Source organism: Cervus elaphus, chromosome 13, assembly GCF_910594005.1.
Source record: "Cervus elaphus chromosome 13, mCerEla1.1, whole genome shotgun sequence".
In the NCBI taxonomy this organism is placed as follows: domain Eukaryota; kingdom Metazoa; phylum Chordata; class Mammalia; order Artiodactyla; family Cervidae; genus Cervus; species Cervus elaphus.
Window position 1 is genome coordinate 44,109,852 of NC_057827.1, and position 24,949 is coordinate 44,134,800.

At 35.7% G+C, this 24,949-nt stretch overlaps 1 protein-coding gene and 1 non-coding gene across 3 annotated transcripts in view; one reads left to right on the top strand and one right to left on the bottom strand.

Moving 5' to 3' along the window:
• The window catches only part of G2E3 (G2/M-phase specific E3 ubiquitin protein ligase), a 67,755-nt gene that overhangs the window by 16,371 nt on the left and 26,435 nt on the right, over window positions 1-24,949 (top strand). Inside the window, exons 2-9 of one of the 2 annotated variants that reach the window (XM_043921439.1) lie at window positions 7,475-7,515; window positions 12,177-12,274; window positions 15,096-15,197; window positions 17,949-18,073; window positions 19,004-19,169; window positions 23,215-23,283; window positions 23,512-23,618; window positions 24,289-24,405. In XM_043921439.1, coding sequence (XP_043777374.1) covers window positions 7,475-7,515; window positions 12,177-12,274; window positions 15,096-15,197; window positions 17,949-18,073; window positions 19,004-19,169; window positions 23,215-23,283; window positions 23,512-23,618; window positions 24,289-24,405 — 825 coding nt within the window. The remainder of the gene's footprint in view (window positions 1-7,474; window positions 7,516-12,176; window positions 12,275-15,095; window positions 15,198-17,948; window positions 18,074-19,003; window positions 19,170-23,214; window positions 23,284-23,511; window positions 23,619-24,288; window positions 24,406-24,949) is intronic. The other variant, XM_043921440.1, reaches the window with a different exon arrangement.
• On the bottom strand, window positions 2,366-2,469 carry LOC122707067. Its single transcript, XR_006344598.1, has one exon. It is a non-coding gene; the product is annotated as a U6 spliceosomal RNA (small nuclear RNA).

A 24,949-nucleotide genomic window follows, 5' to 3' on the forward strand; every position in this document is an offset into this window, starting at 1 on the left:
CATTACCTCTATCTAGTTCTAAAACCTTTTCATCACTCCGAAAGGAAAATTCACACCATTAGACAGTCACTTCACATTTCCTATTTTGCCATCCCTGGAAACCCCAAATCTGCTCTCTGTCTCTGTAGATTTACCTATTCTAGATACTTCATATAAGTGGGATTATACAGTCAATCCTAAAGGAAATCAACCCTGAATATTCATTGGAAGGACTTATGCTGAAGCTGAAGCTCCATCCAATACATCGGCCACTTGATGCAAAGAGCCAACTCGTTGGAAAAGACTCTGATGCTGGGAAAGATTGAAGGCAGCAGAATGAGATGGTTGGGTGGCATCATCGACTCCATGAATATGAATTTGAGCAAACTCTGGGAGATAGTGAAGGACAGGGAAGCCTAGCATGCTGCGGTCCATGGAGTCACAGAATTGGATGCTACTTAATGACCGGACAACAACAGTACAGTATATGACTTTTCATTTCTAGCTTCTTAGTATATTTTTAGGGTTGATGTATGTTGTCACATAAGCCAGTACTGTATTTTCTAAAATAGCTGAATCAAACTCTATTGTATGGATATACCACATTTTGTGTATCTGTTCACTGATTGACAGACAGATGAGTTGTTTCTGTTTTTTAGCTATTGTCTGTATTGCTGTTATGAACATTTTTGAGAAAGTTTTTGTTTGAATGTGCATGCCAAGTCACTTCAGTCATGTCCAACTCTGAGACCTCACAGACTGTAGCCTGCCAGGCTTCTCAGTCCATGGAATTTTCCAGGCAAGGGTACTGGAGTGGGTAGCCATTCCTTTCTCCAGGGGATCCTCCTGACCCAGGGATTGAACCTACATCTTCTGTAGCTTCTGTGTTTCAGGCGGATTCTTTATTGCTGAGCCACCAGGAAGCCCTCTTGTTTGAATATCTGTTTTCAAACCTTTTCAGTAAGTACAGGCTTACCCAGCCATCTGGAAGCAGAGCATTCATATGACATCTTTTGTAGGCTGAAATGGGATATAATAAAGAACTAATTATCTTTCTTTTTTTGTAAAGATGAAGATCCTTTTTGGATTTCTTTTTGGTTAGCAAAAACACGTATAATGTGGGTCTTTTGTAAAAGTAAAGTGGCATAAAGGGAACTGTCCAAAACTGTACGTAGTGTGATTGTTGGGTAATGTGACAATTCTGTGATGTGTTGAGCAACTGCTGAAGTATTGGTCCACAGTAGCTGTACCATTTTACATTCTCATTAGCAGTGTATGAGGGTTGCAATTTTCTCCTTATCCTTGCCTTTGCTTGTTTTCCTTTTATTTTTAAATTATGGTAACCTTAGCACAGATCTCACATGTGGTATCTCATTATGGTTTTCATTTGCATATCCTTAAGGAATACGATGTTGAGCATTTCTTCATGTGCTTGTTGCCCATTTATTTTCTTGGAAGAAATGTCTGTTCAGATCCTTTCTGTTTTTCAGTTGGTTTTTTTGTTGTTGTTGAGTTGTAAGAGTTTCTTGTATATTCTGGATACTAGATCCTTTTCAAGTCTGTTAGTCAGTTCAGTTGTTCAGTCGTGTCCGACTCTTTGTGACCCCATGAACTGTAGCATGCTAGACTTCCCTGTCCATCACCAACTCCCGGAGCTTGCTCAAATTCATGTCCATCGAGTCAGTGATGGCATCCAACCATCTTATCCTCTTTCATCCCCTTCTCCTCCCGCCTTCAGTCTTTCCCAGCATCAGGGTCTTATCAAGTAGTGATTTTCAGATATCTTCTCTTTTTCACTGTCTTGATTATGTAATCCAGTCTACTCTTTCTGCTTCTAGTGATTTTGGTGTCATACATAAGAAACCATTGCCAAATCCAAGGTCATCGTTTTTTTTCTGAGATTTTTATAGTTTTGGCTCTTACATGCTAAATCTTCAAACCATTTTGAGTTAATTTTTGTGTGTAGTGTGAGATAGAGGTCCACCTTCATTCTTTTGCCTATGGCCACCCAACTGGCCCAACACCATTTTTTTTTTTTTTTTCATTTATTTTTATTAGTTGGAGGCTAATTACTTTACAGTATTGTAGTGGTTTTTGTCATACATTGACATGAATCAGCCATGGATTTACATGTATTCCCCATCCCTATCCCCCCTCCCACCTCCCTCTCTACCCGATTCCTCTGGGTCTTCCCAGTGCACCAGGCCCGAGCACTTGTCTCATGCATCCAGCCTGGGCTAGCGATCTGTTTCATCCTAGATAATATACATGTTTCGATGCTGTTCTCTAGAAACATCCCACCCTCGCCTTCTCCCACAGAGTCCAAAATTCTGTTCTGTACATCTGTGTCTCTTTTTCTGTTTTGCATATAGGGTTATCGTTACCAAAAAATATGGAACACTTCACGAATTTGCGTGTCATCCTTGCACAGGGGCAATGCTAATCTCTGTATCGTTCCAATTTTAGTATATGTGCTGCCGAATCAAGCACCCAACACCATTTGTTGAAGAGACTGTTCTTTCGCCACTGAATGGTTTTGACATTTTTGTTGAAAATTAACTGATCATAGATATATGGATTTATTTTTTGCCTCTTAACTTCTTCTCTATGTCTTTCCTATGCCAGTCTCACCATTTTTTTTATTACGATTGTGTTGTAGCAAGTTTTCAAATTGGGAGGTATGATTCTTTCAACTTTTTACATTGCTTTAATTATTCAGGCCTTCATAATTTCTTACAGATTTTAGGATCAGATTTTCCACTTCTACAGAAATGATCATTGGACGTTTATACGGATTGCATTGAATATAGATTGCTTTGGGGAGAATGGCCATCTTAAAAATATTAAGTCTTCCAACCATGAACAGAGTTCTTTCCATTTATTTGGGTTATTTCATTTCTTTTTGCAGTGTTTAGTGGCTTTCAGTATATAAATCTTGTACCTCTTTGTTACATTTATTAAATAGTTCAGTCCTTTTGATGGTATTATAAATGTCTTTGGCCACCTGATGTGAAGAACTGACTCCTTGGAAAAGACTGTGATGCTGGAAAAGATTGAAGGCAGGAGGAGAAGGGGATGACAGAGGATGAGATGGTTGGATGGCATCACCAACTGAATGGACGTGAACTTGAGCAGGCTCCTAGAGTTGGTGATGGACAAGGAAGCCTGGCGTGCTGCGGTCCATGGATTCGCAAAGAGTTGGACATGACTGAGTGAAGGAATTGAACTGAGCATCCTTTCATGTAAAAAATTCTCAACTTAATAGGTATAGAAGGGGGAAATACCTCAAAATTTTAAAGGTCATAGATGACAGGCCCACAGTTCTCATTTTACTCAATGGTAAAAGGTTGAAAACTTTTCCTGTAGGATCAGAAACAGGACAGGGGTGCCCACTCTCTCCACTCCTATTCAGCAGAGTACTAGAAGTCCTAGCCAGAGCAATCAGTCAAGAAGTAGAAATGAAAGCATCTATGTCAGAAAAGAGGAAGTAAATATGTGTTTGCAAATAACGGGATCTTATTTATTGAAAATCCTAAGATTTCCACAAAAAAGCTGTTAATACAGCCTCTCAGAGTGAGTGGGAGTCTGGCTCACTTTATTATATTTGTGATCTATTGCTGTGTAACAGATCACTGCAAAACTTGGTGCCTTATAAGAACAGACATTTATTATCTGTCAGTTTCTGTGGGTCAGAAATTTGGGAACAGCTTAGCTGTGTGATTCTGGCTTTGGGTCTTCCATGAAGTTGTTCTTAGGCTGGCAACCACACTGCAGTCTTATAAAGGCCTGAATGGTTCTGGATGATTTATTTCTAAAATGGTTCACATATATAACTGTGGGTAAATGCCTCCGTTCTTTGCCAAGTGGAGCTCTCCTAGGAGCGTCTTGAGTCTTTAGGATATGGCAGTAAGCTTCCTCTAGTACAAGTGATCCATGATAGAGAGGAGGAAGTCATAATGCCTTTTATGACCTAGTTACGCTTTGTCATTTCTGCCAGACTTTTTGGTGGAAGTTACTAAGCACAGCCACAGTCAAGGAAAAAGAAATTAGGCTCCAACTTTTGAAGGGAGGAGATTCAAACTGAGTGTCAGTGACTGACCAAGTGGAGGTAAGCAATACAGGAGACTCAGAATATGTCTAGATAGTGGCCTTCTGGAGTTCTTCATTAAATTGTTAATGATTTCTCAGGGAAGGGGGGAATATTTTGATAGTATTTCTAAGACCAAGACTTGGGCTGTTACTGAGATATATACGTATATATGTATATACTGAGATATATACGTATATATGTATATATGTCGCCTACCAGGCTCCTCAGTCCATGGAATTTTCCAGGCAAGAGTACTGGAGTGGTTTGCCATTCCCTTCTCCAGGGGATCTTCTGACCCAGAGATTGAACCCAGGTCTCTGGCATTGCAGGCAGACACTTTACCATCTGAGCCGCCAGGGGAGCCCTGGAAGGGCTTAAAATTCATGTACTGGAAAGAAAATGATAAAACCCAGTTAAAAATATGTGAGGTTTTTTTTTTTTTTTGAAGTTTTGTTTTAGAGACTCTTGACTGAAGTAAAGCATCATTGGCTTGCTGTGGATTAGGAAGAAAGCTGATGTGAACCAGTCAAAAATATGAGTTTTGTAGTACCTTTGGAACATTATCCTGTTTGGGAGTAACTTTTAATTTTTACATAATCTTAAGCTTAGAAAGGATTTCCCACATGTTTCAGATGGTAAAGAATCCACCTGCAGTGTGGGAGACCTGGGTTTGATCCCTGGGTCAGGAAGTTTCCCTGGAGAAAGGAATGGAAACCAACTCCAGTATTCTTGCCTGGAGAATTACATGGACACAGGAGCCTGGTGGGCTATAGTCTATGAGGTCACAAAGAGTCAGACACGACTGAGTAACTAACACAAGTACAAGTAAGCTTAGAAAATAACTGTAAGAATAGTGAAAGGAACTCCTATATACCCTTTAAACAGATTCCCCAGTTTATGTTTGTGACATTTGCCTTTCACCTGTTCTAGCCCAGCTGGCCTAAAACCACCAGGGATAAACCTGTAGTGTGATTGAGTTAGGTTTGTTGACAATGCAATGAGAGAGATCACAGACCAGGGGAACCATCAGGCTTTGCCCCAAAGAGTAAAATAGATTTCTTACAGGATTTTGTAGAAGGGTGGCACTGAAGTGAAATTTAAATGAAGTAGTGTTTTGATAGGGTCAAAGCAAAGCCAAGGTTATGTGTAAAAAGAATCAACATTAGGTCTGAGCTGTGAAGTGGGCTTAAGGTGGTGTTTCCTTGAAAATTACAGAATTAAGAGCTTTTTGAACATTTCTTCTCCTAAAGTTGCTTTCTTAGATCATCCTAGGAAGAGTAGGATATTTCAGAAAGTTTACTTAAGTTCCTTCCCATCATCTTCCCAGTTGAGAGACTAGCACTGTTGTGATATTTTTTCCCTGATAAGTTACTTATTTAAAAAAAAACGTAAAGAACTTCATGTAAATGGAATAATGTAGATAATAGTAGTGTGCAGTTTCTTTGACACAGTATATTTGTAGATTTATCTGTTTTATTGCTTCCTGCAGCACTTGTTACCTTTTCATTGCTAAGTAGTAGTGCATCTTATTAATAGACTGCAATTTGCATATCAGTTTTCTTGTTGATGGACTTGTAGGCTTCCAGTTTGGGAATATCGTGAAGACAGCTGCTATGAGCATTTTTATATAAGTTTTTAGTCTATATGTTTTTTTATTTCTCTTGGATGTATACCTGGCTGTGAAATTCCTAGATCAAAGGCTAGGTGCTTGTGTATATATGTTTAACTTTTAAGAAACTACTAGAACTTTTCAAAATGATTATTCCGTTTTGCATTCCCATCAACAATTTATGAGAATTCCCCAGTTGCTTCATATCCTTTCCAGTGTTTGATGTTATGGTCTTTTTATTTTTTAATCTTAGACATTGTTACAGGTATAAAGTAGTCTTCATAGTGGTTTTAGTTTTTATCATCCTAATTAACAATGATGTTGAGCATTTTTTACATGTTTATTGGCCATTTGTGTATCTTGCTTCATGAAGTGTCTATTCATGTTTTTTGCCCATTTCTTAATTGTTTGCTTTGTATTGTTTTAGGAGTTCTTTATGTATTCTGTGTACAAGTCTTTGTTTGACACACTTTTGCAAATATTTTCTTCCAGTATGTGGCATGCAGAATTTACCTTCTTAATGATATCTTTTGATGGGTAGAATCTTTTAAGTTTGATGAAGTTCTTTTAAAACTTTAATAGTTTCAGCTTTCACAGTAAGATCTATGATCCACTTGAAACTAATTTTTATTTATGGTGTAAAGTGTGAATCTCAAGTTTCCCTTTTTTCCATGCAGAGATCCATTTTTTCCAGCATCATTTGTTGATAAAAGACTTCTTTTTATTGTTACCTTTGTTAAAAATCAAATGACTGGAAAAGTCTGAATTTGTTTCTGGGTTCTTTATTTTTATTCCATTGGTCTGTGTGGAATACTGTGTATTAATACACTTTGAAAAGCATATATAGAGTACTTATTAGATTGTTGCACACAGGAAAAACCTTTCTTGTTCATGTTTTGATAGCACTGGAGATCTTTCTAAGGATTATCATTTTGCAGCCAGTGATATTTGGAGGCTTTTCAGCATGAAGTACTATATATTCCTGTATTACTTTTTTTTTTTTTGGTATGTGAGATTGATACTCCTATTCTTTTCTATTTGTAAAGATGCGAAAACACTTGTTTAGGTCAGAGTTTTGAGGCTTGTGATTAAGAATCTTTAGGTACCTTTCTTTAAGTCTTATAGTTGTCTGAACATATATTATAAAAATCTAGACAGAACTTCATTGCATTGTTGAACCTAGAGAGATGGCCAGGTCCTTATAGTTTGAAGGGAAAGAGGAGGACAAGACATAGCCACGTGGACCTCAATCATTCTGAATTATCAATCCAATGAACTTAAGTAAGCAGTAGTTGCAATTTATCTGCAGAGGGGAAGGGTAAGAAATTATAAGCTGAAGAGATTGAATCTCAAATATAAATCTGTTGTTGGAATACTGACTAAATATTGTTTATAAGTTAAAATTTTTATGTTTATTTTAGGTGAGGTGCTGAAATCATGTGTTTATGGAATTTTCTGTAGTAGGTTTGTGAAACCGCTAGAAATTTGATAGTCTTAAGTCTCTTTGCTCCTGGTATGTCCTGAGTTGGGTCTCCTTTTCAGTAAATACCAGTAGTCATCCTAATTTTTTTGATAACTAAAAAACATTCCCTCCCATTTCAACACTGTCCCCAGAATTTACCACCTTTGTTGAAAATTACTGGTCTTAGATGTGGAAAGGTGAGGAAATAAAGTACTGGAGTGAGAAGTGATCATGCAGCTTGTTTGTTATCATACATTGACTAAATCTGAATAAAATGGGTAATTTGAGAATTTTAAAATTAAGATGTCTGATTGTATATTCTTATTTTTCCTAGTAAAATGAATGAAAATAAACCTGGAGGCTCACAGAATTCTAGTAAGTAATCATATTTAAAATATTTTCAAGTTTAATTTAAAATATTACGATACATCATTCTTGCTTTTTTTAAAATTACAATTAATCTTTTAGACCTCTACTCAAACACTAGGAATGAATTTCCTGATCCATGGTTAGGTCGTGTTTCTTTATACTGAAGTATAATGTTTCATGTATTAATTTCAACAAAAATCTGCTAGAAAAGGATAATATGCCAAATTTTATTTGTATATTCTATATTTATCAAATGTGGTTTGTATTTGAATAAAACAGTATTATTTATTTAATAAATATGATTTTTTTTTACCTTTTTGTGTGATTTTTCTTCTTACAAAAGATAAAATGCAAATGAGAACAGTTAATGTATAGAAGTTTAACATGAAAAGGAAAAGCTTGCCTGTTAGTGCTCACAACCATTTCCTCAAACAGATGTAGACTTTAATTTTTAGTTGTTTTCTTTATTTATTAGTTATAAATAGTATATTGATTTGCTACTATGGAAGATGAAATTTTTAAATTGTTACTTTATACTCAGTTGCCACTACTTCTCTGTGATCTACCCTTTTTAAAATTTATTGTTTGATTGCCTCTAAAAGTGTTACACTTAAAACTGTATCTTGACTCTCACTTATAGAGTATCTATTAACTGCCTATCATGTTGGATAGGGAAATTTCTGCCCTTCAACCTCCCTCTATTTTGCTTTCCTGCTTTTACCTATAGACTTCTGTCAGTTATGCTAATAGTTCTGAAACTTAGTAGTTCATGGACTACCTCCTTATATTTGTCAAATGTAAATATCGCCTATTACTGTTAATTGGTTAGTATTTTTCTTAAGTTTGTCTCAGCTCTTTACTTGAATGAATGTTCGTTTTATTACTGTTACATGACCAGTATCGTTTGCTGAAGGGTTATGTAAAAAGTGTAGAATCATTTGTAGAAGGTGGTATTAATAGATGTAATAAAGTTGGAACAATTTTACAGAATTTTAAATGTTAAAATTAATATGCAAAAAAAAACCAAAAAAAAAATTAATATGCAAAGGACACATAAAAACAAAAGTTACCTACTTACAAAAATGCATGCCTGAAACCTGGTCTGTTATGTGTCCAGGGCCTTGGTACCAGGCAAAGGGAGGAGGGAAACAGGTGGAAGCACAAGCCCATAGCGTGCAGCAGATGCAGCTCCACCCAGCGTTCACTTTGAGGACTCTTCTGTAGTCTCAGCTAATTCCTTGTATGCCTCCTGAGGCTAATTCCTTGTATTCCTCTTCCTCTTGATAGCTGCATACATACTTGTAGTTGAAAGTATAGGTTCTGGGGATGAAGAAGTTAAGGTGGGAGTTGCTGGTGTAAGATGTCCAGTAATCAAACGACAGTTTGCTGGAATTATTGTGGTCAGTTACTCTGTGTTAGGGAGGAAGAGGTGCTGAAATTTTGAGGGAAGGGGCTTCCAGTTACTGCTTAGTAAGCTGGAGTGAGGGAGAGCAAATACAGGATGGATGTTTCACTGTATTAAGTATTGGTTTCTTTCCAGTCCTGGAATCTATTTTGTGAGTGACCTGTTGACAGATACAGTACATTTTCAATATGTAACATCCATTCTTGATTACATGCATTAAACAAGATAAATAAGATTAGCTGCTGTAATAATAGGTAAGCCCTGAGGTTTTAATGGTTTAGCATAGTAAACATTTATTACGTGGTCATGTTACACTCCAATGTAGATTGGTTAGGGGAGATTGAACAGATAGGGGCTTTATGCTCCATACAGTCATTTAGAGTTCACGTTCATTCCATCTTGTATTGATTCACTGCCTTGAGATACTCAGTCTTTTCAGCTAGTGATTTTTTTCCTTGTTTTGTTAGTATGGTATTAGAAATTTGATGTACAAGTAAATATCATAAGATAGAAAGGATTGATAATTAGTAACACTCAGTTCTACCTTTGTGCCATATCTTTTTAATTATATTGCTATATATTATCTCATTTAATGCTCATTAAGGCATAGTTTGAGGTAAGTGCTATTGTTGTCCTTATTTTTTTATAAGATGAGGAACCAGAACCATAAAGTGTTTATGTGACCTCTTCAAGGTTACACATCAAGAGTATAGAACTAGGTCTTAACTCAAATCTCCCTGACTCTGCAATTTGCCTTTAAGGTTTTATTACTGTTATTGTGATAAAATACATAAAACATAGAATTCATCGTTTTAACTATTTTGAAGTGTGGCACTTCATACATTCAGAGTTGTGCAGCTGTTACACTGTCTAGTTCCAAAGCATTATCATCCCTCCAGAAGGAAACTATCCACTAGGCAGTTACTTCTCATTTCTTCTGTCCTCAGCTCGTGGAGACACCCAACCTGCTTTTTGTCTGTCTCTATGGATTTACCTGTTTTGGATAATGTAATCTATTATATAAATGGAATCATGTAATATGTGACCTTTTGTGCTTGCATTCTTTGACTTACCATAGTGTTTCTAGACTCATCTGTGTTATAGCATATATCAGTATTTCATTCCTTTTTGTAGCTGAAAGATACTCCGTTACATGGTCATTGTATATTTTGTTAACCTATTCATCCATCTGTTTGTTGGATGAATGGAAATTTGATTTGTTTTCCCTTTTTGGCTATTGTGAAGAGTGCTGCTATGAAGATTAATGTACAAATATTTGTTTGAACATCTGTTTTTAATTCTTTGGTATTATATATAACCTATAGTGGAATTGTTATATAGTAACTGTGTTTAACTTTTTGAGGAACTACTCACTATTTTCCAAAGTGATTGTACTATTATTACATTTCACCTAGCAGTATATGAGGGTTGTGATTTCACTATCTCCTTGGCAGCATTTGTTATTTGAGATTTTTTGTTTTAGCCATATCTTCTTTGGAGAAATGTTTATTCAGATGCTTTGTCCCATTTTAAGATTGAGTTGTGTTTTTCTTGTTGGGTTGTAAAGCTTACCACATTCTGGACACTAGACTCTTAAAAGGTATATGATTTCCAAATGTATTTAACCATTCTGTAGATTGACTTTTCACTTTGTTTATAGTTTTCTTTGATGCACAAAAGTTTTAAACTTTGATGAAGTCCAGTTTATCTTTTTTTTGTTGTTTCTTTTATTGCTTTTGTTTTTGGTGTCCTGTGGTGTCTGAAAAACTATTGCCAAACCAAGGTTTTGAAGATTTTTTTCCCCCCTGTGTTTTCTTCTAAGTGTTTTATAGTTTTGACTCTTATGTTTAAGTCTTTGATCTATTTTGAGTAGTTTATGGAGAAGGATTCAGTTTTATTATCTTGCATGTGACTTTCAGTTGTCCCAGCCCCTTTTGTTAAAGAGACTATTTTCCCCCATTGAATGATCTTGGAATCCTTGTTCAAAATTTAATTGACCACTGATGCCTGAGATAATTTTTCTGGACTCTTTTCCATTGATCTGTATGTTTATCCTTATGTCAGTACCACACTCTTGATTTCTGTAGTTTCATTATAAGTTTTGAGTCTTCTCTTTTTTTCTGGCTAAATGTTTGCCAGTTTTGTTGACCTTTTCAAAGAACCAACTTGGCATTTATTCTGTCTATTCTGTATGTCATTTATTTCTGTTCTTATCTCTATTATTGCCTTTCTTATGCTAGTTTTGGGTTTAGTATGTTCTTTTTCTAGTTCTTTATTGCTAAAATAAAGTTACTGATTTGGGATCATTCCTTTTTCATATAGGCTTGCTCTATGAGTCTACAAGCCTAAAGATCAGCCAGAGGTGAAAGCTTAAAGTTCCTAGGGTCATTTCTGAGCATGCCTCCAGCCCTGGGCATGTGATGTCCTTCTAGATGCCCTGGTATATATGGGAGCTTCTCAGAGCCCTTATCTCCCCATGTGTCTTCCTTTACTAGACTCTTCTTTCCTAGCCTTTTTGGTCTTTGCCTACTTGCCCTGTTATCCTTTGCTTCAAGCTGCTGCCTCTAGTATATTTGTCTTAAATGCTTTTGACAGTCAGACTCCAGCCCTGAGAAAGTTCTTACACAGATGAAAGAAGGACAGGCATCTGAGCCCATTCCCTGGGGAGCCACCATACATGTCAGAACACACACAATCACATTTCTCTAACAAGGTCCATACTACCTCCTCTTAGACAGTCCATACCAGGAATATGGCCTAAGGAACAATGCATATTGACCCTGGGCTTAAGGCCATTGCGCAGTTGGAGAGTGAGGGATAGTAGGCAGGTAAGTTAAAATGCCACAAATCTGTCATCAAATTTTGGCAGTTTGTTTCTTTATTAAGCATTTTTCTCATTATTTCAAGTTTTTAAATCAGATTTCAGAGTTTCTGAAAAGTTGATACTGATGGGTTTGGCAGCATTATCATTGCTTTAGTGGAGAGATGAAGTTTTAGAGTTTACTAAGTGGTTGTTTTCAATGAGTTGCCAATTTAACAACACACTGGGATTTGTTGTTAAAAGAGTAATTTAAAAATGTAAAGTCACATTGTTTTAGAAATAGGTATTGAAAGTCTTAATTTACTGAAAACAATATAATGTAATTTGTTCTCAAAAAGAACTGAACACATCGTTGAGAGAAACACCAATTCCATAGGGGGTTTTTTTTTTTTTTGGTTTTTGTTTAAATTTTTTTATATCTATTACTTTTTTCACTCTTAGCTTGTGTTTTCTGTCGAAAAAATGATGACTGTCCTATTAAATATGGAGAAAAGAAAACTAATGAGAAATGGAATCTTACTGTACATTACTATTGTTTGGTGAGTATAATTTTTAATTAAATACTAAAAATTTGGTATTCTTCTAAAGAAGAAAATTTGATCCTGATGGCTGGTTTCTGAGAAATGGATAAGTCATTTAACTTCCCTGGATCTCTTTTTTGCTATGTAAAAATAAGATTTTTCATTTATCAAATTCTAAGATTCTGAAATTACTTGATGCATAGAAATACTTGTCATCATTACCTGCTTATTTTTGTCTAACCCTTTGGGGCCTCAGTGTAAAAAGTAGAAAATGGTTAGGTGTGTAAGGGAGTTGTTCATTTTGCAACTTTGTTGTTTTCATTGTTGCTAGTGATAATTCTCAGAAAGGACCTGTTTGAAGGCTCAGGAAGTAAAATAAAAGTATTTTCTTTGACAGAGAACCTGAAAAGAGAAATTCTGACTACAGGTAATAAATATTTGTGGAAAAGGATATAGGTTAATTTATGGATCACTCAGTTGCAAGAAAAAATGATGGCATATTGAGAATTGTCTCTCATTCGTTCCCCATTCCCTCTACCAACTTCTCATCTCATTGAATCTGCTTTAATATATTAGTGGTACCGTCCCTGCCTTAGCATGATGCCAAGGTTACATGAGTATATACAGTAGTCCTTGGCACTTGTAATAGATATATATTGCTGCTTAACTAATTATCCAGCTTATAAGTGAAATTGAGCAGCTTATAAGTGAGTCAGTTACACATATGTACATGTGTCCCCTCTTCTTTCGATTCTCTTCCCGTGTAGGGCGCAGAGCATTGAGTAGCTCCCCGTGCCAGACAGCGGGTCCCTGTAGTTGCCTGTTTTTAACGTCACAGTGTGCATGTCAGTCTCAGCCTCCTGTTCTCCCCACCCCCTCACCCTTCCCCTGTGGTGCCCGTAAGTTTCTTATCCACATCTGTGACTCTCTTTCTGTTCTTAAGTGGTTTATGGGGCACACAAATCTGGTATTGACTGAGGTGGGTGGTTCTGGCTCAGGGTCTCTTCTGCATGAGGCTGCAGTTGGTGTGTCAGCATGGTTTGGTCATCTGCAAGCTTGGTAGGCTGGAGTATCCACCTCCAGTGGCTCACTTATGTGGCTTTTGGCCTCAGTTCCTCTTGCCTCTTGGCAGGAGGCCTCAGTTCCTTACTTCCTGGGCACCACTGTAGGGCTGCCCACAGCATGACAGCTGGCTTCTCCCAGAGCAAGTAATAGAAGAGAGGGATAGATGTACACCAAGATGGAGCTATATGACCTAGTTTTTATAGTTGTATAAGAGGTGAGTCATAATTCTAGCTCACACTTAAGGGGAAGGAAATTAGTTCCCACCACTTTTAAGGGAGGAGTATCAACAAATTTAGGGGCATATTTTTATTCTTAGAACAGCATCCATGTTAAAACTTAGATGCTTCCTTGAGTAATAATCTAACATAAATTCTTGGTGTTTTTCTAAGGTTTGTAGACTGGTCTAGGAACCTAATTACTTTGTACCAAGACTTAGGGGAACATGAAGTTGACATTCCAAATTATCTGTCTTAGAGTCATATAGGGCTTAGAGTCTCATAGGGCTTCCCAAGTGGCTTAGTGGTAAAGAATCTGCCTGCCAATGCAGGAGATGTGGATTCAATCCCTGGGTCAGGAAGATCCCCTGGAGAAGGAAATGGCAACCCACTCCAGTACTCTTGCCTGGGAAATCCCATGGACAAAGGAGCCTGGTAGGCTACAGTCCATGGTGTCACAAAAGAGTCAGACAGGACTTAGTGAATAAACAACAACACAGAGTCTTATAGTTCGTATCACAAAAGAAAACCTTTTTATATTTCTAAAGAGTTCATTTTACTTTTTATGTAATAGAATTAGGAGAGCTATTTTTTTATTAGTCAGTGGGTTGGTTTTTTTGGGTTTTGTTTTTTTTTTTTTCTCATAATTCTTAAGTAATCTATGGCCCTTTTGGGATTTTTTTTAAGATACACTGATTAAAACCTCTAATCACAAGTCTGAAGTTTTATTGAGTTATTTAATATATTTAACTTGGTCATATCAAAATTTCCCTTATGTTCTTCCTTATTAATGAGTGTAGTAATCCCAAAACATGCTGACCCTAGCTCAACACTTACAAGACTGGCATTTCATTGTGAACAGTATAGTAATATTATAAATGGTAATGGAATATTAGAGCTGAGAGACTTGGAAACAACCTAGTCTGTTGTTTTTATTTTTGTGTTTAATATTAGAAACACTGAATTACTTGCCTAGGGCTCTGGAAAGTTGGGCACAGATCCTGGTTTGCAAGCCAGTACTTAGTCACAGTCTCATGCTTTTTCCTTAATTCATGTACCCTTAATATATTTAAACTGAAGTTAAAACCTATTTTTAAAAATTTATTTTCATTAACTGTAATTCAATAGATTCTCTATAATTACATCTTTTATGATTTAGAATCCAGCTGGATTTATAGAGTTAATCTGAAATATTACTGATAATTATCTCCATAGTATTTATTACTATTACATACACATCTTTCAGTATTTGACACTTTTTCCCACCTAAAACTTGAACATATGTGTTTATTGTTTGTCTTCCTTCCCTTTCCCTGTTATTTTCTGTGATACTTTTTAGAAAGCAGTTTGTTTATATAACCTGTTGATATATAGTATCTTTGAAATCAAAGAATATGAGTAGCCTCTTACTTTGACTATGAAAAATAACTATTATAGGTAAGAGATACTTGAAATTTGAATTGTTTTATATCCATTTTTATTGGACTATTATAGATATATATTTTTTATTCCAAACAAGTTTCTTAGAGTTTATTTTCTAATTGAGAATATATTCATAGTTGATGTCAAGTGGAATTTGGCAGAGGGGTAAAGAAGAAGAAGGAGTTTATGGTTTTCTAATAGAAGATATCAGGAAAGAAGTGACTAGGGCTTCTAAACTGGTAAGTAAATTACTTTACTCATTGCACCATAAATATTGTCAGTATTAAGGAAGTCTTTTCCATCACTTTGTCTACTAGAAATTGATAAGACATTGATTTTATGTTCTTATTTTTGTCAAACACAGTAAAGTTTAGAGCATTTTGTATTTTTGCAAATGAAAGAGCTAAACCAACCTTGGATAACATGTGTGGCAATACTGATTTCACTTCTTGTCTTCTTCCAACCTACCCATCATTTCATCCACTCTTACCATCAGAATTATGATCTTACTTCCACTCAACTGTTCTTCAGACCTTCTATCCTGAGGCAATCCAATTATTTACTTTTCATTCTTATACCTCAGTTGCTGGGTTGGATTAATAGCTTGAGATGGCCATTACACAGCTATACAGACCAGTAATTTATAGTCTCCTCATGTCTTGTGGCTCTTCTGTGATACAGTTTGTTTATGTTCAGTGCCTTCTCCTGTCCTCCAAGATAAGTATTCTGAACTTTAACTCTTTATTCATTCAGTTACAGTCTGTGAATCTTCTGTGTGATGGCTGTTATTATGTGAGGGAATGGACTGTAGGTCTCCATGTGTTCTGAGTAGAAATAATGAGAGTTAGAGAATGAGAAGATTGGAAGTACAGGGGTTTCTGTTCAGAGAATGTGGTACTGGAATTGATGACTTCCATGGTGGAGCAGTTTTGGCAGATGAGAGGGTCTCTTCATTACACTGAAGTGGAGATGAAGTGCATTGACACATTTTAATTGAGGAAGTAAAAAAAAAAAAAAGAAAGATTGTTCTATCAATGCAGAAGTCATTTAGAATGATAGCAAGAATTAAAATAAGGAGGAGGGTGCCAAAGTCTGGAGGAAGTTAGGTGACATTAGGTTCAAGGATCAGATCTTTTTAAGTCTGAAGGTAGAGTAATGGCCTACAGTCTGCAGCACAGAACTTAAAAAATGTTCTGTTTATCCTTCTCCCTACCTCTATCTATATTTCATGTCTACTCCTTGCCAAGTCTGGAAATTAAGGAGGATGAAAATACGCAGCTTCATAAAAGAAGTTCTATAAGGGAAACATTCAGAGAATTTTATTTTGGTTGAGACAAAGATATGAAAGTGGTTATTTTTAAGGATATTCAAGATTCGGGTGTGTGTGTGTTAGTTGCTCAGTCGTGTCCAACTCTTTGCAATCCCATGGACTGTAGCCCACAGGCTCCTCTGTCCATGGAATTCTCCAGGCAAGAATACTGAGGTGGGTTGCCATTTCCTTCTCCAGGGGATCTTCCCGACCCAGGGATCGAACCCAGGTCTCCTGTATTGCAGGCAGATACTTTACCATCTGAGCGACTAGGAAGCCCAAGATACAGGGGAGGTAATGATAAAGTAGAGGTTCTAAGGCACAAGGGAAAAACCTTGGAGAAAAGGGTAACAGTGGCATTTACCTATGGGCCTTGTGAGAGTATCAAAATTTTTCAATCTTCTGGTGATAGTGAACTTGTCATGAAAGATGGCCTCTACAGGTACTGTTTGGAAATCCTTTCTTAAGACATCATATCCTCTCTGAGTATATTGTGAACCTGTGAGAATTTCTTGATCCTGAAGGTGTCTCCATTTACGACCTTAAAATAGAATTCCATATGTCAGTTTACAGGGAGAGACTCAGGTTAGCAAGGTATCCTCCTACAACCTGGCAGTGCTTGACAGGTGGACAGTATAATCCCTTCATTAGTGGCCAGTATCATCTCAGAGGTTCCAAGGTATATGAACTACTCTTTTGTATTTAGTAAGGATTGATTCATCTAATTATTTTTCTGTTTATATACTGTAGTGATATTTAAGTTAGAGGCAGTGGTATTCATTTCCTAGGGCTGCTATAAAGATTACTCCAAACTGGGTCACTTAAAACAGAAATGTATTCTCTCAGAATTTTGGAGACTGGAAGTTCCAAGTCAAGCTGTCCAAGATTGACTTCTGGAAGCTCTGAGGGAGAATCTGCTCATGCTTCTCTTCTAATGGCTGCTGGCAGCCTTTGGCATTCCTTGCTTTGTGGCAGCGTACCTCAGTCTCTGCCTCCATCTTCATGTGGCCTTCCCCTGTGTGCCTTAAATCTCTCTCTCTTTTTACTTATAAGAACTTATAGGGACCACCTTAAATCCAGGATGAACTCATCTTGAAATCTTTAACATATCTACAAAGACCATGTTTCCAAGTAAGGTCACATTCAGAGGTACCAGGAATTAGGCCTTGAACATAACTTTTGGGGAACCACTACTTAACCTACTTACTATGGGTATCTTAACACTTTTTCATTTGCTTAAGATAGAGTGATCCTCACCAGTTTTTTACAAATTGTTTTTTAGAATTGTTTTGCTGTTGTCCTATATATAATAAATATTTCCTAACTGTATTTTCTGTAGAAATTTGAATGAGACTTTCATGTATAATCTTTATGTTTACAAACCCTTCAGTTTAAAATATTTTAGCAGGTAGGAAGGAAAAGAAGCTTCGCTGTCTCACCCACATTAGATTAAAGATGTTTCCTTTATCAGAAATTGTGATACGAATGACTCTTTAGATTGGATTGTTTCTGAGTAAAACAATTTTTTTCGGGAAATCTCTTTAACATACTATAATCACAGCTATTATATGATGAAAGTAATTATCAGACTCTCCACAAAGAATATTCATTTATACCTTGGTCTTACCTATAGTACTCAAATTTTCTACGTTATAATCCCTATTTTTATATTTTCTTCTAGAAGTGCTCTGTTTGCAAGAAAACGGGTGCTTCAATTGGATGTGTTGCACCCCGATGTAAACGGAGTTATCATTTCCCCTGTGGACTTCAGAGAGAATGTATTTTCCAGTTCACTGGCAATTTTGCGTGAGTTAATTAACTGTCAAATATGAAAGATGTAAAGGAAAAGTGGAAAATGGATATGGATCTCCCTAATTATATCATTCCTTTGTAAAATTTCTTTTCAAAGTTGCACTGAGGTTATATGGGTACTTTAGAGAATTACAATATCTTGTAATGGCCTTAATGATTAATATTCACCTCTAGCTTTCAGCCCTAGACTATAATATGGAAGTGTTAATTTATTCACATTCAGTAGAAATTTCCGTCTTATATATATAATCCTAGATTTTATGTTACTTTTTAGGTTTAACTTTGACAGGGCTATCTGTATTCTTACTGAGTAAATTGAAGACATGTAAATTTGATGTAGTCCAGAAAAATAACTATTATGCCCTGGGATGCCCCTAAAAATACTCGTTTCTTGAGTTCAGCTCTAAACATCAAGATTTTATGAATTTTGGTGTTTGTTATCATGAGTGATTTATTTCTTTTAGTCTTTGTGCTCTTGACCTATTTAATGGTTTGTTATGTATGAAAACTACAGTGTAGAAAATGCAAATGGAAATAAATTTAGTGGGTTAAGAATAATTATTGTTTGCACTTTAGTTATTATAATAATATTTTAAAGTATAAGTTCCTTCCTTTGATTTTGTGCAGGTTTGAGTACAAATGTTGTGTATACTGTTACTAACAATATTTCATAATTCTCAGCATAGTATTAGTTACTGAGATTCTGTGAGGTGAATCTCAGCACCAAAAGGTTCACATTTGGAAAATGTAGCTCTCCTTGCTTATAGATGATAAGACTGATTTACAGTGGCATTTCCCCAGCCTGTTGTAAGTTAATTGTGAAAGAGACAAATGAATTTTCTCTTTTAAATATGAATTGTAATGCTAGCTTAGTTGTGCTTTATAATTTATTAGATGTTATTTTTAATTAATTTACATTTTTAGGTCATTTTGTTGGAAACATCGACCTGTTCAAATAATTACATCTAATAATTGTAGAGACTCCTTACTGTGCACCATTTGCTTGGAATTTATAGAGCCTATTCCAACTTACAGCGTGTTACGAAGTCCTTGTTGTAAGAATGCTTGGTTTCATAGAGACTGTTTGCAGGTAAGATAGTTTGTAAACATTTTCTGATATAAAGTATGTTGCTTGTTGATTTGAATTAGACATGTGTTTTAGCTCTTATTACTTGTAAATTTTTAAAATAGCTTTATTGAATAAAATTTTACATGTAAAATTACTCTGTTGAGGTATACAGTTAATGTTTTGGTAAATACTTTAGATACTACCTTTTAATGTATTTTTACACTTAAAAAAATTTGTTTTTACCCAAGGATTTTGTTTGTATATCACAAAGAATAATGCACAGTCTTTAATTCCCAAGTTTATTTATATGCTTAAAGTTAGAAAAACCAAGATACGTGAAATAATAAGTTGTAAGCTAGGATAATTTAATGTTAAGAGGTCTGTTTTTTTTAGTTTAGTAAACATTTTATCATGCGCTTCTGAGGTGGCACAGTGGTAAAGAATCTGCCTGCCAGTGCAGGAGACATAAGAGAGACAAGTTTGATCCCTGGGTTGGGAAGATCCCCTGGAGAAAGAAATGGCAATCCGCTCCAGTATTCTTGCCTGGAAAATTCCGTGTAGAGAGGTATCTGGCAGGCTACAGTCCATGGTGTCACAAAGAGTCAGATACAACTGAGTGCACGCATGGACACACACACAGAAACACTTTATCATAGCATTTGAAATTAAACTGATTACAGTCCAATGAATTGAAATATATTATAGTTATTTGAGAGCCACCTTGTATGTCAAACCTGATGACAGGTTTTCAGGTAAATTGAATATCATAAAACAATATTAAATAATCTGCAGTTTCTTCAATTCAGAAGATAGTTTAAAATTTTAAAAAGATCCCAATTATTTATAACATCAAATATGTAATATACGTGTGTGAAAGTGTCAATTGATAGGCAGTTATTGTTGATAATGCCAATTATCAAAGGATTCACTTAAATTTATACTGTTTTTAAAGTTTAGCTTTTATTATTATTTAGTAAAATGAAATGTTAGTATTGATTACAAATTATCTACAAAAGTTTGTTTTTTTTTTAAGTTAGGAGATGTTGTAAATCCTCTTATATTTCAACAAAATCTTAATAGTACTACAGTAGTCCAAGTAGTAAAGCTTGATTACTTTGTTTGTTTGTTTTATGAGCCTTCAACTCTTCTTTTTAGTATTATTCAGTTAAAAGTGGCAGGATGGAGCCTGTTTTGTTGGGTAAATAGTAGAGATTCTATTAATTCTCATGAAATAGTGTTTGTAAAAGGATCCAGAGAGTGCAATTCTAAACATCATGAAGTACTATCTTTATCTGTTGAAGAAGAAGTTCATATTATGTGAGAATCTCTAAAAAGTTATTATCTTAATTAAGGTGTTATATTTGAATGAATTGAATGTAATTGCTGCCAAATGTATCATCTTGTTAACTTTGTATAGTAGTGTGTTATTTTTCAGGACAAATAAGATTTGCCTCATTTTGTGTTAATAATGAAAGAGAGGTTCTCCAATTTGATCTAGTATCCCTAGGACTTTTTGTGAACTCTGAAAGTACTAAGTTTCTAATTCTGTCATTAAAAACTAGAAATAGTACTACTAACAAAAATGTAGGTCTACTTTACGCAGGTGTAATATAATGTCATGGCCATGTGGACACCTGTCTGTGATGTAAATATTAACAATTACTTATTACATGGTTAGAGCATACAAGGACAGAACTTGTTCTTGAATCATGTTTCTTGAAGGAGCTTCAGTGGCTTTTCCACTCTGGTACAAGTCTTAACTGAAATAGTAAATGGAGTCTACCCAGTTTAGGTAGCTATAATCATACCTAAAGAAAAAGTTTTTTTAATCTCTGAACTCCATTAATACAAAGAGTTGAAGGAGGAACAAACCTATGCAGTAGGATGAGAATTATATGTGGTTAAGCAAATTTTAAGCAAATACGAGACACTTTACCTGCCTCCTGCGAAACCTGTACGCAGGTCAAGAAGCAACAGTTAAAACTGGGCATAGAACAGTGGACTGGTTCAAAATTGGCAGAGGAGTAAATGAAGGCTGTATATTGTCACCCTGCTTCTTTAACATTTATGCAGAATATATCATCCAAAATGCTGGGCTGGATGAAGCACAAGCTGGAATCAAGATTGCTGGCAGAAATATCAACAATCTCAGATATGCATATGACACCACCTTTAGGGCAGAAAGCGAAGAGGGAATTAGCCTCTTGATAAAGGTGAAAGAGGAGAGTGAAAAGGCTGGCTTAAAACTTGTCATTCCGAAAACTAAGATCATGGATCTAATCTAATCACTTCATGGCAAGTAGATGGGGAAACAATGGAAACAGAGATAGATTTTATTTTCTTGAGCTCCAAAATCACTGCAGATGGTGACTGCAGCCATGGAATTAGAAGATACTTGCTCCTTGGATGAAAAACCTTGACAAACTTAGACAGCATATTAAAAAGCAGAGCGACATTACTTTGCCTACAAAGGTCCATATTGTCAAAGCTATGGTTTTTCCAGTAGTCGTGTGTATATGAGAGCTGGACAATAAAAAAGGCTGAGCGCCAAACTGTGGTGCTGGAGAAGACTCTTGTAAGTGCCTTGTACTGCCAGGAGATTAAGCCAGTCAATCCTAAAGGAAATCAACCCTGAATATTCATTGGAAGGACTGATGCTGAAGCTGAAACTCCAATACTTTGGCCACCTACCTGGTGCAAGGAGCCAGCTTATTGGAAAAGACCTTTATGCTGGGAAAAACTGAAGGCAGGAGGAGAAGGGGACAACAGAGGATGAGATGGTTGGATGGCATCACTGACTCCATGGACATGAGTGAGAGCAAACTCCAAGAGATGGTAAAGGACAGGAAAGCCTGGTGTGCTGCAGTTCATGGAGTTGCAAAGAGTCAGGCACGACTGAGTGAACAGCAAAAGCAAATTTTATTTGTGACTTCTACAAATGCTGTATATATTAGGATTTTGTGAGGAGAGACTATAGATTAGTATCAAAGGAATTGATATAGATTTTCCATTCTGTATATGGAAAGAATTGTCACTATTCTTGTTCAGTTTGGATTTCTCCATCATTGCTGTGGTCTTGTTGGTATCCTTCATGTCTGCTGTTTTTCTTTCTGTTTCCACTGCTCAAAGATCCTTTAGGTTCAGCAGAGATTTCATTAATAACTTGCTATTTTCCTCTCACATGGTGTGTGTGTGCTACATTGTAGTTGTTTGAACCTGGATTCTTCTTTGTTCACTTCTTTCTTTACCATCCACAAATCATTCCCCAAGTCTTTCAGGTCTGCTTAATATTTTTTGTGTATCCTTTTTTGCTACCTTGAATCTTAAGCCCTTTGTGATTTCACTTCAGACAGTTTTTCTTTTCCTGGAGCCTGTTAGCTCCTACATGCCTTATTCCCTGTCAGTTCTTCACGCTACTGACTTTGACTTATCTTTGTGTTTTTATTACTTAGTTCAGTATGGTCAGCATGTAATCTTTAAGGATATTGTAAGTTCCCCAATCACATGTACTCTTTTTGCCCCTGAGAGTTAATATGTGCTATTCCCTTTCCTTGTGTCATCTTTTATCCTATTTTCATGGAACATCTCTATTTTTTACAAACTTAACTTTGACCTTACCATTCCTGTGACATTTTTGCCAAGCTCTTAAATAAACTTCAGTACTTCTTCTTTCTCTTACTGTATGTACTTTTCTAAAAGTAGTTTTATACTGTATGCCTACTCACAAGAATTCCTTGGAACAGAATCTAAGTCATTTTATGTTTGTTTCTGGTACAGGCATAGTGTTTGGCACCTATATTGTGGGGATTAAATATTTATTAAATAAATGTGTGCTTCTAGTTTTTAAATTGAGAATTGGCTACTCTTTCTCTTGAATATCTTCTGCCTGCTGCTTCTGTATTTGTATTTGTTGAGGCAGTAAGAATGGGTTTTATGCTTCTTCCTTCTTGAGAAGAAAACTAACAGGTTGAGTTAAAAACAGAACCAAGGATGCTTTATATGTATCATTTATTTAAACATCCTTCCTAGATTAAGTAACCAAAGATTTTTACTGTTTTATTCACAGAGAGTGATGGACAACACAATTTTTGGGAACAGGAATGACATTAGATACAAAAGGTTGAGAAACACATGGGTGAGAGATGTAAAGAACAGTCAATTCATTGGCTTAATATTGTTTTCCCACTGGGAGAAATATCTCCAAATTTTAGCAGTGGGATAACTTAGTTTAACAAAGTTTATGAACCACTAACATAAATAAAATTTCATAATATATTGTTAAAAGTAGCACATGTTCTGTTAGCTATATAATTCCTAACCTGATAATCTTAATTAACCATGTATTTTCTGTTTTCCACTGTAGGTGCAAGCGATAAATGCAGGAGTGTTTTTCTTTAGGTGCACTATATGCAATAATAGTGATATATTTCAGAAAGAAATGTTGAGAATGGGAATTCATATTCCTGAAAAGTGAGTTACATTTAGCCTTTTGATGAAAACATATTTTAAATGAGGAATTTAATGAAAATGGAAATAGTCATTTATATTGATTAATTACTCATAGATAAGCAGCCATTTCAAAAAGGGAAATGTAAAGCCTGCCCCACCACCACTTCCTTCTCCTCTTCAGATTGCCAGTTCTTGGGACCAGGCACTGTGACTTAACTGTCTCATTAGTTGTTAATAGTCTCTTAATAATTGTACACCTCACTTGTGTACCATATTCATGGAATTATACACAAGTATAATAGGCTTTGGACTAGTATGTATTAATTATATGAGAATCAAGATGTGGTTTAAATTTAAAGTGTATGAGAAGAATTTTCTTAATATTTAAAGGTGAGAAATCCAGAAATAGTGGTACTAAACTTGAAATTTTAAAAATTGGAAGTGAAATATTAAGAGAAATACAAGTTTCAGAAAATTTCTACTTAATTTTTCATTTAACATTTGAAATTCATTGAGAGTAATGAACTGTAGGATAAGATAACATTAATGGATTTATATTTTGAATTGAATGATCCTAAAAAAGAACAAATTTTATCCTTGTTCCTAAGTTTGTAACGAGTTTATTTTTAGATTGATATCCTTTTATGTAACATTTAAGGCCAAAGTCCATTTTACATTGCTTCGTTTACAGAGATGCATCTTGGGAATTAGAGGAAAATGCTTACCAAGAGCTTCTGCAGCACTATGAGCATTGTGATGTCCGAAGATGTCGTTGCAAAGAAGGGCGAGACTATAATGTGCCTGATAGGTAAATGGGAAAGTTCACATGTACTTAGTGTCCATTTTTAAACCTTCAACTTGAGAAAGTAGGTTTCCTAGTTAGTGAAGTATTTTGCTCTTAGGGTGTTTGAAGTTTTAATCTGAGATGAGGTATGTTTATTAAATATTTATTTGCATATGTTTACAGAGAAATTACTGCAGCTGGCATAATTGTAACTTTTGTGGTATGTTTTCATGAGGCTCTGTTTTCTAGAGCTTTACTGTGGTAGCCACTAGCCACAGTTGACAAGTGAGCCCTTGAAATGTGGCTGTTCCAAATTGAGAGGTGTTGTAAGTGTAAAATACACACTGAACATTTAACATGTATCTTAGTTTGCTAGGACTGCCATAAAAAAATACCACAAACTGGGTGACTTAAACAACAGAAATTTGTCTTCTCACAATCCTGGAGGCTCCAAGTCCAAGGTACAGGTATTGGCAGGTTTGATTTCTTTTGAAGCCTCTGTCCTTGGCTTGCACGTGGCTTCCTTCTAGTTGTTGTCCCCACCCCGTGCCTTAATCTTTTCTTCTTA